Source organism: Haliotis rubra, unplaced genomic scaffold (assembly GCF_003918875.1).
Source record: "Haliotis rubra isolate DU_JTF1 unplaced genomic scaffold, ASM391887v1 Scf13, whole genome shotgun sequence".
In the NCBI taxonomy this organism is placed as follows: Eukaryota; Metazoa; Mollusca; class Gastropoda; order Lepetellida; family Haliotidae; genus Haliotis; species Haliotis rubra.
Window position 1 is genome coordinate 569,573 of NW_025765225.1, and position 15,919 is coordinate 585,491.

General features: G+C 42.6%; 1 protein-coding gene across 1 annotated transcript; it reads right to left on the bottom strand.

Annotated features, from left to right (window-relative positions):
- Positions 1-3,165: 3,165 nt before the first annotated feature.
- LOC124267075 (retinol dehydrogenase 14-like) lies at positions 3,166-12,724 on the bottom strand. Its single transcript, XM_046701905.1, has 7 exons — positions 12,448-12,724; positions 7,928-8,068; positions 6,776-6,964; positions 6,008-6,166; positions 5,124-5,243; positions 4,646-4,865; positions 3,166-3,639 (listed from the first exon to the last, which is right to left on the bottom strand). Exons 1-7 carry the CDS (start codon positions 12,539-12,541, stop codon positions 3,309-3,311), a joined length of 1,254 nt encoding a protein of 417 aa, XP_046557861.1. The 5' UTR covers positions 12,542-12,724; the 3' UTR covers positions 3,166-3,308.
- Between the last annotated feature and the right edge of the window lie 3,195 nt (positions 12,725-15,919).

Genomic DNA, 15,919 nt, shown 5'->3' on the forward strand with positions numbered 1-15,919 from the left:
TACGATTGACTTAGGTGTGATTGGTTAGTGGAACGGTATGCCGATCGTAACGTCACGCTAAGATTGGGATTTTAGGGGGATTTTACCGATTGGCATAGGAACAGGCTAAGATCGGTTAGTGGACAACAACATCGTCGACAGGGCCTAGATTTTTCAGCTCTCTTAGCGCAGTCGGGCCCTCTAGGTTTCACAAAGCTCTCGTAAGCCTAAGATCTCGTAACTTTTCTCGTAGCACTCGTACGTCCTATACTGTGACAAACCAGGGTGCGGTGGGGTAGCCTAGTGATTAAAGCGTTCACTCGTCATGCCGACGGCCCAGGTTCGATTCCCCTCATGGGGACAGTGTGTGAAGCCCATTTCTTTAGTCCCTGGTGATATTGCTGGAATATTGAAAAGCGGCGTAAAACCCTATTCACTCACTCAGTTACACAAACCTTCCTTTGCCAAGTGCACTATCAGCCAATAGGATGTTACGGGTGCCATTGTGCGGGGCTAATGGCGAAGATACGGTCACGTTAGGCTAACGAGGCTTTGTACACGTAGACCATCGGGGACGACAATCCAACCTGGGAACAGGACAATTCGTACCCATACTTGTTTGCTGGACTCGTACCCAAATATTGGACAGCCCGAGCCCAGTCGTACCTAAACACATGGATGACACAGAAATAGAATCCCTGAAGTTGAAAATATTTGTGTCGTTGTGAATAAGACTTCTTCTGTAGCTTAATACTGGGTATGTGCATTCCGATTTCTGCCATGGGGTTCATGGGTACGGGTCATCTAATTTGGGTTCGAATCATACTAAATCTGGGTACGTGTCGTCCAAATTTGGATAGGGTCATCCAAATTTTGTGACGGGCCCACCAAAGAAGGTCGTCTAAAATGGGCACGACGCTGACGAGAATGTTAGATACGAGTTAGCCATTTCCGTCGGGTACGAATATCCGAGTATCCCCGTAAGTCCAATACTTTAACATAGGCGTATGGTCGTCGTAGTGCTAATATCGCTTTCAGCAAGAAGATCCAGAGATATTTGGTACTTTACCAACAGGTCCCGGACATCGAGGTATTTTTTCGGACAGTTATTCTCCACGAACCATTTTCATTTTGCTTAAAAAAAATGTACAGATCCGAAGTTGCCTCAATATTATACTCGATAGTAATTAATTATTATTATTATTGTCATATTACAGTCGGTCGGGTAATATACATTTATCACTCAAAAATACATAACGGCCATCTTATTCTTCCACCCGTGAAGATCCGGGTTTGAGTAACTGTTGCTTGTCGTAAGAGGCGACTGAGGAGATCGGATGGTCAGGCGCGCTGACTTGGTTGACACATGTCATGTTTCCAAATTGCGTAGATCGATGCCCATGCTGTTGATCACCGAAGCTATTTTGTGTGTTGGTTTCTTTGTTGTTTTACGCCGCACTCAGCAATATTCCTGCTATGTGGCGTAATAATCGAGTCTGGACCAGACAATCAAATGCTCAACAGCATGAGCATCGATATACGCAAATGGGATACGATGATATGTGTCAACCAAGTCGCCTCTTACGACAAGCATTGGTTGCTGAAGACCAATTCCAACCCGTCTCTTCACAGGTGGACTGTTGTAAAGGTGGGTATTGAGCAGAAAAAAGACGGCCATTGAAAATGTGACAAAACATCCAAGAATAAAACTTTTATTTCATAAAAAATACTTTGTTCAAAACATGAATGTTTACACACGTGTCATAGACATCAACAGACAGTGGTCCTTATTATGGTCATGCAATATAAATAACAGCTGCAGGTATATGTTTCTGTGTTGTGGTTGGTGTAGCAGTTGGATGTACCCAGGAACCTACAGTTACACAGGTCGTGGAGAATATCAATAGTGTGTTTCAAGCGCTCCTCTTTAATGCCATGGCCGTTAATATGTAAGCGTGTTTCATACAGTATAATATATAGAGCGTGTGCTTTTTACCGATATTTAATAATAATGAGAATATTTATAACGCGCTCTTTTCAAGGCTGGATATCCTGCTAAAAGAGCACAATCTGATCATTATTACACCGGATAACCCAAGCTGCAACGCTAGAAGGTTAATAGTCTCACGACTTATTTCACCGGGTACCCATTTTCTGCTGGGTGAATAGAGGCAATTTTGAACAAACTCACGTGCCTAAGGTGAAACTACATGTATCACATGTGCTTCGGTGTGGGGCAGGACTAAAGTCCTAGAAACTCTCAGGAGTCAAGCTGTCACACACGGTCACCCATCCAAGGACTCAGCGCTCCCAACTTGCTTAACTTCAACTGATTCGGACCTGAGCTCTATGCACAGGACCACACATCACCACGTAGAACAGTACTTCAGTTACATCACGGGAAGCAGCTTAAAGTAGCATGATATCCACAACTGATGCCAACAAACGTGCAATATTGTACATACTTGCCCGATCAAAATAAAGTTTAATTTCCTCCATATCCGCAGCTATAGGGAGTGAGTATGTATGGGTATAAGCCCTGGGCCTCCTTTCACAAAGCATTAAGGTGATCGTAAGTCACTAAGGTAACCTTAGTGCAATGTTAAAGAATGGGAGTTAATAAGGTTAACCTTAGTAATGGTTGCTTCGTGAAAGGAGGCCCTGTTTAGTAACATTCAAGCAATATTACAGCGGGTGACACCGTACCAGAAATGGGTTTGACACATTTTGCGAACGCTTTAACCACCTGGCTACCCCACCGCCCCTGGACATTGAGCGAGTGCATGGGTGAAATCGGTTTGATCCGTGGTGAGTGTCAGAAGGACGTTGAGGAATGACCACCAGGAAGCAGATACTGAACACTTGTTGAAATCCCCACTCAGCAATATTCCAGCTATATGAAGGTTTTCAGTAAGTCTTAGAGTCTGGACCAGACATACCAAGACTCACGTCAGTTTGGACATGATGACATGCACTAATCACTTCTGACCACCGCTAGTCGCCTCTAACGACAGTCATGGGTCGCTATATAGAACAACTGAAGGCGTTTAGTGAGATCTACCCAGTAGCTATGTGTAAGGTGCTGACAGATCAAGGTTCACAGTCTGGAACTTGAACCAAGACAAACGGACCTTGCTACACAAGGACACAGCTCTACACCACCAGGTCCCATAGACCTTAACATTATGCGTTTCATCAGGTCATATTATTTTCTTCCTTAACCGAGGTATATCATTTAGTAAATAGTCTTCATATCTAACCATATGTTTGATACGTTAATCTCATGCATCCATAATAATATAATAATTGACCGAAAGTCGTTGAAATCATCAAAGTGAGCGAATTGTTTCTGCAATAGAATCCTGATGCATCCACATTTTCACTAAAACATCTCCAGCAGCCGAACATGAACTATTATCAACACACTCAAACAGTCGTCTGTTCGAGCCAGATTTGGTCTCAGTTCCCTGGCTTTCAGTTTCAGTTTCAGTTTTCTTGTCCTCACAACTCGGTTCTGCACAGTTGAACGTTGTTTTGCTACCTTTTTCGGAGTTATCTCCCCCTGTTCCGAGGCCGGTCATTTCCTCACTCAGCCTCCACAATCTCCTGGCAGCATCCTCGTCGGTGGCGTGAGGCAGCAACTTCGTCTCTGTACAGTCGCTGTTAAGGGGAAAATGATACAATAATACAATAATGAATCCGTTTACTGTGAAGTGACGTCTTGTATCATTATGACAGTGTATAGGGCCCGTAAGTAGGTCACGGCACTTCACGAGACCTTACGTTGTTTAGTACTTCCGGTAACTTCCGGTATCAACGTTTCATACGTCAGTTGACAGTAGGGAACGGATAATCCTTGAAGAAATAACAATTTCCAACCTAACATCCCCAAATTAGCCAACTATTACGACTCTCAACAAACGTGACAGCCAAGCATGGTTGTACTCTTGGTCCGTCAAGAAAGTCATATTTGGCGGTCGCGCAATTTGGAACCAGAACTGGTTCTTGAATATACGCTTGTCATCGGAAATCTGGTATCAGAAGTAAGCTGGTCCCCTTCTCGCAAATCGCAAGTTGGCGCGCGCAAAGGGAGCCGTGAACCAGCTTAGTTCTGGAAGTAGGGCGTCGCGAGACTTACAGCCCGAGAGACGACAGCTCATCACTTTCATGATCAGCATAGCGCTAGGCAAGGTAACCACAAGCAACATCTTTTAACCTGCTGTGGCACTGAATCCCTGACAGGCCCAATCTCCTCGACAAAACCATGACTGGGCACTGTTTTGTTTGTTAGTTGTTTAGCGCCAAACTCAGCAGTATACCCAGCTACATGGCGACTGTCTGTAAATAATTGAGTCTAGACCAAAATCCAGCGATCAACAGCATGAGCATCGATCTACGCAAATGGGATACGATGACATGTCAACCAAGTAAGCGAGCCTGACCACACGATCCCGTTAATCGCCTATTACGACAAGCATAGGTTACTGAAGATCAATTTAAAACCGGATCTCAGAACCTGTTGGGTCATTGTTGTACCAGTACCATTTACTAACGCCAGTTCAGTCAGTGAGTCTGGTGTCACGAATGTTCACAGACTCTACCATGCAGCTACGTGTCAATGAGTTCAAACAGTGAACACACATTTCACTGGACTATACGTCCTTACCTGAAGTACTTCCCAGTCACTCCCTCCAGTTCCTGAGCCACAGCGCAGCAGATGGATGTCTGGGCGCCCTGCTGGACTGTCTTGAAGGTGAGTGCCTGCACCAGGAGGTACAGGGGCTTGATGAAGAATTGCAGGATCCTGGGAATCCTGTCTTCGATGTGCCTGGCCAGGTCACTCGCGATCACGCCAGGGTGGAGGGAATTCACCGTTACACCTGTCCCTGGAACACAACAACCCTTAATTATCAGAAAAATGACGTCTTACATAATTAATTTGTCCAAAGATGGGGGTTGTCGTGTTGTGTGTAAATGTAACGCCAACAGTTCAGCTATTCCAGAGGGACCATACAAAGTGTACCTTACATTTCATTTCACCTGAAATGTCAGAACTGGTCTGCTAATGAAATATTTTCGTGTAAGGTAAGATGATGTACAAGGTAGTAACAAAACTGCTTCCGGCAGTAACAAAATAGCGTTACCTTTCAGTTTCTTGGCAAGCTCATTTGCAAAGAGAATATTTGCAACTTTACTTTGAGCGTAGGCACCGTATGGGCTATACTCCTGCTCACTGTTGATGTCGTCAAAGTTGATGTTTCCCTCTGGAAACATATTTGAAGGGTTGTCCAATCATTATACATAATGTCACTAAAATGCATAAATAAAGTTTATCAGATACAAAATCATTGGCGGATCAAAGTCCTTTCTTTTCAGGGGAGGTAGGGTAGCCTAGTGGTCGATTACCACGATACATTATTACTGTACAATGTGTGAAGCCCATTTCTGGTGTCCTCCCGCCGTGTCATTGCTGTTCATCCACTTTTTGTCTCTTTTTTGTAACCCTAAATAAATTTGGAAATTTGATATTTTTGTTTTGGACCTAACTACCAGAATTTAAAGGCCCAAAATCTTCAAACCAAAAGAACATCTCGCCTTTTATTTTATTCACCTCAGCAATCTTCTAAAGAAGAAATATTCACATTTGCAACTTAATATCGTATTCACCATTCTAAAGTATCTCAATGTCGAGACGATCAGACAATCGCTTCTAAATGCCATTCAAATCTATTCTTTCTGGGCATGACAACCATCCCACTGACCGCATCGTCAAGTTCACAGTGAGGCGGTGGGGTAGCTTAGTGGGTAAAGCGTTCGCTCGTAACGCCGAAGACCCGGGTTCGATTCCCAACATGGGCACAATGTGTGAAGGCCATTTCTGGTGTCCCTCGCCGTGATATTGCTGGAATATCGCTAAAAGTGGCGTAAATCCATACTCACCCACTCAAGTTCTCAGGAGACGACTAGTGGCAATACAGAAGTCATGATCAAGAAAGGACTGTAACTTAGGGAAGAGCAAGGTACTCACTTTTATATATACCCGAGGAAACCACGACGATACGACTGGGTGCGGACCTCTGGATGAGCCCCAGGAGGAGGTTTGTGAGAAGGAAGTGACCCAGGTGGTTGGTAGCAAACTGGAGCTCATAGCCCTGCTTGGATAGCATCTTGGGACACATCATCACACCTGTAGGGAGGACAGTATCAAGATCTATACAATGTGTACACGAATACAGGAATGTTCAAGGGGTAGGAGATCCGCCAATGTCTATACACGAAGTGTTGAGATGTGTTAAGTGTCGAGGCCTGTTACTATTCTGTTTTCAGCCATTTAAACGTTGAAAACGCATGCTTAGATGGAACGAAGAGCATCATTGCATACATCATTACATCTTCAGGAGACATTTTACGACCATGGGGGTTGCTCCCAGGAAGGAACAGATACTTTTTAAGATTTGGAATTAAGAAAATAAGTACATGTAGTGCAACTGAAGGATATTTCCTTCGAAAAGACAGAGTGAAAAACCAGTTCTGGAGACCAGCGTATGGTGTCTACCTCGGTAAGTATATAGCGAACATCAGTAAGAAACACTCACTGGTGATGACTAAATTCGTGACAAAGCGAATTAATCTTAGAGCGACTTTGACCAGTATTTAGGTTTTCACAATAATGTAACTTATAACTATTAGTTGGAACCAAAATAGTAGTCGATCATATATGTTAGGATTTGCTTCGCATAACCGTAACCGACATCTCTTTATACGCATCTTGAGTATCGTGTGGGTGTGACGCTACCTGCATTGTTGACGAGTATATCCAGCTGCGGCTCCTCATCGTTGATATCCTTCGCGAACTGTCTGACCGAGTCCAGATCCGAGAGATCCAATGTCTTCACCATCAGCTTCTGTCCTGACGTCTTGAATATATCGTCTGCGGCAGCCATGCCTTTCAATGGATCCCGACACGCCAGCAGCACACGGGCACCTGTCAACAGCCGCTGATGTCGGTAACATGGGCTTGACCCAGACTGGGTTATTATGGATTATGGATTTTCGGATGCTTAAGAATAATTCTTTACTCGGTAATCACTCAGAAAGCTGTAAAACATCACACTAACTTACAAACTTTTATTAAAAGACAACTTTATCTTACAATGTGTTTGTGGCGCAACAAATCTCGCTATAGCGCGAGGAAACACTTGTCTCAAAACGTATATTGTGTGTATCACTTGGCTTAACACAGACAAAGCAAATTTGAATATGAACTTGCGGAGGAAATTGGATCTAACACCGCTTTTGAACATGAATTTAGCTGTATCACTGCGCGTCCCTTCATGTTGACAGAAATCCCTAAGTGACACAGGTCCTGTATGTTTACTACTTAATGAATCGAGTTTTAGTGAGTTTAGTTTTACGCCGCACTCAGCAATATTCCAGCCATATGGCGCTTAATGAATCGAGGCGGTAGGGTGGCCAAGTGGTTAAAGCGTTCGCTTGTCACGCCGAAGATCCGGGTTCGATTCCCCACATGGGTACAATGTGTTAAGCCTATTTCTGGTGTTCCCCGCCGTGACATTGCTGGAATATTGCTAAAATCGGAGTTAAACTAAACCCGTTCACCCCTTAATGAACCCATCAAACACGGCTATTTGGTTGACAAACCAAGAATCATTATCAGGAACAAATACCTATATCCGTGAATCCTGGGATTCTAAGCTGCTTTCTACACGACTATGACCCTCGCGACCACTTTGTCAAACGGAATACCGACACAGATTTTGGACCGTCTAAAAGATCATGTACTGAGCTGTAAGGTTCTTTGTTCAAGGGATTATTAACTTTCTGAGACACCAAAGTGACAACCATCATGATTGCTAACAATCGGCTTCAACCTGCTGAATGAGGTTGAACATATATACGAAACTTGGACTGCCAAAGGGATTCCTACCTCGCAGAGCCAGGTCCATCGCCGTCTCCTTCCCAATGCCGGTGTTGGCGCCGGTGACGATGGCGAACTTCCCGTTGAGGCGGGCCTTGCTGCGACATACTCCCCCACTGACCAGTTGTCGTAGCAACGCAATTCCAATGCCTGAGAGACATGACAGACAAATTGATAGTTGCACGGCAGTGTATCAGCAGCAGTGATTTGTTTTGAAGTTTTAAAGCTTTATTACCGATGTCTGTCTACCATAGGGCACAGGTCAAAATATCACAGGTCATGTGCCTCTACTGTATTCGGTCACTAAATGTGTCCAAGCTGTATTCGGACAAAATATGTGCCCCCCGCTGTGTTCTGTCAAAACGTGTGTCTCTGCTGTATTCGGTCACAAAATACGTCCCAGCTGTATTCGGAAAAAATATGTGCCCCTAATTTATTCGCTCAAAATATATTGCCCTGATGTATTCGGTCAAAAATATGTGCCCCTGATGATGTATTCGGTCAAAATATGTGCAAACCCCTGATGTATTCGGACGTAAACAAAATATGTGCCCCTGGTGTATTCGGTCAAAAAATATGTGCCCCTGATGTATTCGGACAAAATATGTGCCCCCTGATGTATTCAAACAAAATATGTGCCCATGATGTATTCAAACAACAAAATATATGCCCCTGATGTATTCAAACAAAATATATCCCTTGTTTTCGGTTCAAGTTTGTGTCCCCGCTTTACTCGTTAACATTATGCCCACGCTTTTTTCGGCCAAAATATGTGTAATTCCTGTACTCACCCAAAACATCATAGTCGATAATCTCCGGGGTATACGTTCCGATAAATCTCATGTATACCCTGGATGCATCTACGGCTCGAGTCGATGATTTTATTACCTCCCTTTGCTGGCTCCGCATTCTCACAGTAGCCAGTCAGATAAGCCGCCGTTACAACCGAGCTTGACAGTGTCAACAAAGATAGCGGTCGCAGCCGCGAAAGTTTGTTCGCAGTGTGACTCAGATTTGGGGGAAAACATACAGACAAATTGACAGGTCTGAAATCTTAAAAAAATATATGCAAGAACTCCTTTTACCTCTTCCAGAGTACCTCTGCAACAATATATTATTGTGTTGCCAAGTTTAATCGGTTAGATAATTTAAAAAGCGAAAGTGAGTTGTGATTGGTACACTCAACTTCCCATCGTAGACACCTGATTGGATAAAGAGCCAACCAAGGGAGGTAATAAAATCACCGGCTCGAGCCGTAGATGCATCTAGGGTACAGTGGAGATTTATCGGAACCCTCGGGATTATCGAGGATGCCAAAACAGGTGTCCATGCTGTATTCGGTCAAACTTGATGCCCCTGAATTTTATGTGGTTGTAAAAGCCGACCAATATGTCCGGGACAAACAAGTAATGATTATTTCGATAGCTCGTGAATCGACCATTGCTGCCACATACACCACACACTAACAGTCTGGTAACAGTTTGGTTTGGTTGGGATGTAGTTTAACGCCGCACTCAGCAATCTCGTAACAGCCGGGCTATACATACCCAGGAGGCCATTTTAACCACGTGTGCGTGCGTGCGTGCGTGTGAAGACACACGGTTTCGTCATCACTCTTGCCCAGCCGTACAGATTAATCTTATCACTCAAAGATAACTGATGTAAGCACACTTAAAACCAAAGGTGACATATGCAGTGACATGTGCGTGCATGCGTATCTGCGTACGAACTAATGCATTCCCGTTCATGGCTAACCCACTGAGAGATAGTCTACAGACTCCACATCCAACCATTCATATTTTATCCTCTTTAAATGCTGCTCACAAGACGGGGTAACAAGAAGTAACATTACGTAATTTTGTATGATGTCACTCGGGATTGAACCACCGACATAATGCTCTTCGGGCAGACAACCAGGAAATCAGAAGTCTGTAACGAAGGACACGATAATATCCAAACAAAGCACGTGAAATTGCAAACCGAGCTCATGGTCTCATGCAACATCTGGCCATTATGGTAGGCCTATATAACGATTATGAAAGCTGTAGTCTGTGCACCTATACGTTAGTATTGACCGACCTACTGCTGGTGTCAATAAGTGGGACGAGATTTACTAACACCCAGTCTTACTGACTATTGAAGGGGGACTAGGCCACGACCAGTATCAGTCCTTCAAAATAACTGTCCAGTCGCCCAGAGCCCAAGCTGTAAGCAGACTTACTGTGACATGTACATATTATGTAGATCAAGCCAGCGGTTAACAATCAATTAATCCAATTACACACATAGTGTATCAGCTTGACACTGGTGTACTGGCCCGTCCAAAAATTGAAACAATATTTTGAAGATGACTATGACTATGAAAACCTACAAATAATTGAAATATAGAATACAGAAAGGTACAGAGACAATACCTATATAGTACATAGTCATTTGACTTCCATTTTCTGCACAGTTGATACATAACTTATGATATTACTCAGTGTGATCATTTGGAGAAACAGGTAGTGCCCTTGCGTAGGGGTTATCAGTGGTCGCTTAGACATTTGTCAAATTGAGATCAATGTTATCTTTCGAAAGGTACGTGGACGTTCAGGATAGAGACATCTCAACATTTAATAGGGATAATCATTTATATACATATATATACAATCCATGAGGCTGGAAATAATGTAGACTAATGTTTAGTCTCTAAATATATATATATATATATATATATATATATATGTTTGATAGTAACAAACAAGCCCATTTAAATTGAAAAGGAGCCCCAGGGAGACCAGAGATTCAGAGCCTGAATCTAGACTTGCTTTATTTAGGGCTTTCGCACTGCAGAGAGGGCTAGGCAGTAGGGAAAATAATGTGGCTCAGGGACTATGAGACAGACTAGAAATAATGTTCCGATATTTATCATTTATTAGCACATATGCAGTTAAACCAAGTTTAGTGCTTGCTGAGAAAGGGTACAATGTGTGAAGCCCATTTCTGGTTTTCCCCGCCGTGATATTGCTGGAACAATGCTAAAAGCGGCGTAAAACAAAATATTAAGATTATTAACCGAATGTATTTCCGTATCATTAATATCATATTTTAAGAATAAAAATTGTTATTATGCGAGCCTGTGTCATCTATAGTTCATGACGTATAGAATCTATTTAATTGCGTCACATAAACAATAGGTTGCCCTCAGTGAAGTGTATACATTTATATGGCTGACATGTCACACCCGTGGTCCACTTCTCTCTCCAAATACCAATGAACAATATACAGAATAACGTACTCAGAGTTACGGACTATCCGCCTCTGTTGTGTGGCCCTCGTGAAAAGGCTCAGCATAATCCATTTGCTCGTGACAGATAATCCATAATTACTAGTATCTCGATCGTTATGTTCTATATCGTGCGATACAAATATACGCTTGACATATTATGGAAATCAGCTGTGTACATCATGGCGAGACAAAAACGTATACTAACAAACGAGGAGCAGTATATGAAAATAAAGAATAGGCGGCAAAACTTAACCATTTACCGGGTGAATACTAGTCTGTCGTACAGACCCTGAAGCAAATATATCCAAGAAAGCCGACGCAAGTCTAGAAAATGTGGCAAGTCTAGATTTCCTCAGCTTCAGGTTCTGAATATGAAGAAAGTCTCAGGGCTCCTTTTCATTATATTTTTTTATTTTTACTATGAACTTTTTTCAGTAAAATATGTTCATTTCAGAGACTAGTTGTTAGTCTAGGTGAATACATACAGTGCCCCGTTACCTTGGTTTCCATTGTAAATTCATATATTCCATTACTGTTTGGCTTTTCATCATACAGTATTAATGTATTGTGCAGCTCACAGGCTGGTGATGTGAGATTATTAATGTGTCCTGCATACCGCGTGACTGGTAAATTTATACATCAATTCCGACCTGCTTTCCTGAATACGGATTCAAGCTTGGCTGGTCGTTTTGAACGCCACACAACAGACAAGGGTAAAATGTAATTACGTTGCTAGGGATAGAACTGGCTGTATGATAAAATGACACAGGTATGTTTGTGTTTAACAATATATATTAATTTGAAGATTATAGGGACTGGACTTTTCAAATAAAAAATAAAATGTCTCGTCACTATTTTTATAAATCAACAGGTAGAAGAGTATAAGACAAAATATTATGGATGTCAATGTGTTTTCTAGTGACTCAACAACAGGGAAATAAAGCGATACATAGCTGTAACCCAGCCTAATTTTAACTACATCGTCTCTGCTCTTCTTATTTAACACCCACCAAAATAGAATAAACAGACAATTTGCAATGCATACCTATTCCCTTCAGAGCGAAACTTGCCTAACGACAAACCGCAGGTGTTTCACAACGAGTGTATGCGTATATAATGCATACATGGGAAACTTCATTTCGCATGCATTCGTGCAGAGACCATATATCCGATTCGTGTGATGATTTCCCTTCGTATATATGCATACAGATTATGTACTTTCCCCACTCAGTCTCTATCTCGCCTCTCCCACACTCACCCACGCTGACGACCCCGGCTATGGCGATGTAGTTCCCACGGGCGGTGTCCAACACCCTTGTGACGAGGCTCGCACCCCCGTCAGTCGCGGCCATGGCGAGGTCTTCTCACTGATCAATGTCCACAACGCCTGTCGGGTGACAACTCAAGCTACTGCTTGAACACGGGTCACGCGTCACTGACCTCAAGTCGACTGACCCAGTACGAGGAAGAAACTGTGACTGCATATATAAACTCGCCTTGTGTGTTTCCGGAAATAGACAACGAGGAGGTTCACGACGGGTAGTAGTTGTAATGCATTAATGATAGTGGCTGTGGCTAGCCTACACTGATACACACGTGGTTACCACGTGGGTGTGTCTGTCCATAGTTGTACGATACAACGGTTACAAGTGGCGGTATGCGTGTCATATATAGTGAGCGACCTTGCAGGAAGCAGATACGTTTCTTGAGAAATGCTCACGTTTTGCGGTAGACTAACATCTAGTCTCTGAAATGAACATATTTTACAGAAAAAACTGTTCCTAAATTATAATTAAAAAATAATATGTAAAGTAGGCCAGGGACTTTCTTCATTCCTCAACCTGTGAAAATCTAGACTTGCCACACATTTTATACTTGCATGGGGGTTCTTGGAAATATTTGTTAGTTTTGCGGTAAGAGTTAGACTAACGTTTAGTCTGTAAAATGCATATATACACTAATATAAATATATTTGATAGAAACAAGCTAAAGATTTACTGAATTGAAAAGTGGCAGGAGAGAGGTACACTAAACGCTTAGTCTCTGAATACGTGTATATGTAATTTCGATATCAACAAATAAACCCATTTAAATTGAAAAGGAGCCCCAGTGAGATGGGAGATTCCTGAACCTGAGGGAATCTAGACTTGCTTCATTTAGGGCTTTAGCCTTGCAGGGGCTAGGCAGGAGGAAACTAATGTGGTTCAGGGACTGTGAGACAGAGTAGGAGTGAGATGGAAGACAAGAACCTGAACAAAATCTAGACTTGCATTAATACAGTAAAGACTGGGTGGACGGGAAAACGATATGGTTCAGGGATTGTAGTCGACTAACGCTTGGACGCTTGATATAATAATTTGATTAAGTCCATTTAAATTGAAATGGAGCCCCAGTGAGATGGGAGATTCAGATCTGAACCTGAGGAAAATCTAGACTTACTCCAATCAGAGGTGTCGCATTGCAGAAAGGGCTGGGCGGAAGGGAAAATAATGTTAAGGGACTGTGAGATTGACTAATGACAGATCAGCATGATCCCACAACCTCTTTTGCACGATAAAACATTTCCTACAGATCATATATTTTATGATGCCCTTCATTATTGCAAAGTCCACATGCAGTATTCTAGTCTGTCTCACGGCCCCTGATCCACATTACTTTCCCTACTGACCAGCCCTCCCTCCAACGCTTAAGCCCTAAATGAAGAAAGTTTAGATTCTCCCTGAATCTCCCAACTCATTGGGGCTCATTTTCAATTTAAATGGGTTTATTTGTTACTATCACAATTATATATATTTAGGGACTAAGAGTTAGTCTAGCAGTATTCTTTCGTAGGGGAGTTTCACTGTATATAACCATGGTCAAATCACGGGGGTTTGTGAGAGGCGGCTAACTGGCTCAGGTGGTCAGGATGGGTTGATTGTATACCATTGTATCCCAAATGTGTGGATCGATACCCATTTCAGAGAATGATGTGTCTGGTCCATGTTCTGTAACTGTGCTAAACTAGACTTGCCACATTTTCTAGACTCGCATTGTTTGTATTGGCAGAGAGTGCGAGCTCGAGACCCTACACCGATAGGGTCTTTGCCGTATACGATCTCTGGTATTAGGTATGTTTGGTTCGGGTGGTGGGGTACCCTAGTGGTTAAAGCGTTCGCTCGTCACGCCGAAGACCCTGGTTCGAATCCCCATATGAGTACAATGTGTGAAGCTCATTTCTGGTGTGATATTTCTGGAATATTGCACTCACCCACACGGTATTTGTTTCAGGGTCTGCATGTCAAGACTAAGGGTTATGACACAGCTCAAAGGCCAGTCTTATCACACAGTGTCGTAAATGAGAGAAGCGCCCCTTGGACCAGGTGAACAGTTGTTAGAAATGTCCTCCCGTCAATTAACCGATTTTATCTCCATCTAACCGATCTAATCTCTTGTCGTGATTCTTCCGTGCTCCCGAACTAACCAGACAGCTTACAATCACGGTAATTGCCCCCAGTTTCATAACAGATAAGCCATTTGCTGACGCATCTGAAATCACATTGACTTGCCAATGAGGTATAAACAATGATTCTGGCTTTTGTCGATCGTCTCGTGGACTCCCCGGACGTACCTACAGTACGTACATTGCCTGTATACTATTCCAACTTCGAATCTAGATTTTCATCTTGATGTTTGTGCATATACAAGATATTCTGAAAATTATTGAAGAATCGGTCCATCTATCGACTTCAGAGAAAGCTGCATATGTTATTACCAGCTTACACCGTGGAAAGACTGGCTGCCATCCACCTCTATGTGCGCGTTGTTTTTGGGAGTATATTTGTAGGATGTTTAGGACCCACTTTAACCGGGACCCAAATAAATCGTATTTTGTACACATAATTGATAATAAAGAAATCGTAATGGCGTCTGTAAAATATCCTTTATATAGTATATTTATTCGTCATTGCACAGTTATATGACTTCAAATAAGACGCTTTATCTGTGGTTTCCAGATCACATTGACAGGTATTCGGGTTGCAGAGGTTACTAATCTGACTGTGTGAAAAAACTGCATCCAGGACTGAGGGGAAGGGGGCGGAGTGTGGGGCATCGCGTCTATGATGGAATTATCAAAGCGTTAAATTTTGATTGTGTGCATTGTTAGCGTGAGTAGTAAATGGATTAGTGCACTCTTCTCCTATAAATACCACCATGGTGTGAACCTATTGTCGCAAATATGTGCATGACGCTATCTATTGGTCACGTGCTCAATATAAGTGACGTTCATTTATCAATGCGCACTAAGCTGATGTCGCTGATGTTCCAGTTTAAGTGCTGATGTTAAATGGATTGAATTATGGCCAATGCATGATAAAAAGTAAACACCATGAAGGGAAAATAATTGTTTGGGACTGTGAGATTGACTAATGACAGACCAGCTTTATCCCACACACTCTTTTGCTCGATAAAACATTCCTCCTTAAAACAGAGCTTAACACGTGCTTAAATCGCCCCCATGTATTAAGTTTACAGAATTCAAGATATATAGTTGGCTGATAAAAACCCCTGTAGGAAGGTAAGCCTTTTCCCGTTACATGTGATGGTCAGAGTACTAAAAACTAACTGAATCGGACATAAAATATTCCCAAAGCCAATCTTTGAACCACAGTTGGTATACAATGTCTCCATTCTTTCACTCACAGTCTGGTGGCGATGTCAACCCCAGTAAGTTATTTTCAGGAAGGTCA

What these genes read in the sequence shown, in the direction of transcription:
- LOC124267075 (XM_046701905.1), bottom strand. Translation starts at nt 12,541, where the DNA reads ATGGCCGCGACTGACGGGGGTGCGAGCCTCGTCACAAGGGTGTTGGAC. An exon ending in AGCCGGGGTCGTCAGCGTGG is followed by an intron (nt 8,069 to 12,447) that starts GTGAGTGTGGGA and finishes CATGTCTCTCAG; the next exon opens with GCATTGGAATTGCGTTGCTA. An exon ending in TTCCTCGGGTATATATAAAA is followed by an intron (nt 5,244 to 6,007) that starts GTGAGTACCTTG and finishes ATATGTTTCCAG; the next exon opens with AGGGAAACATCAACTTTGAC.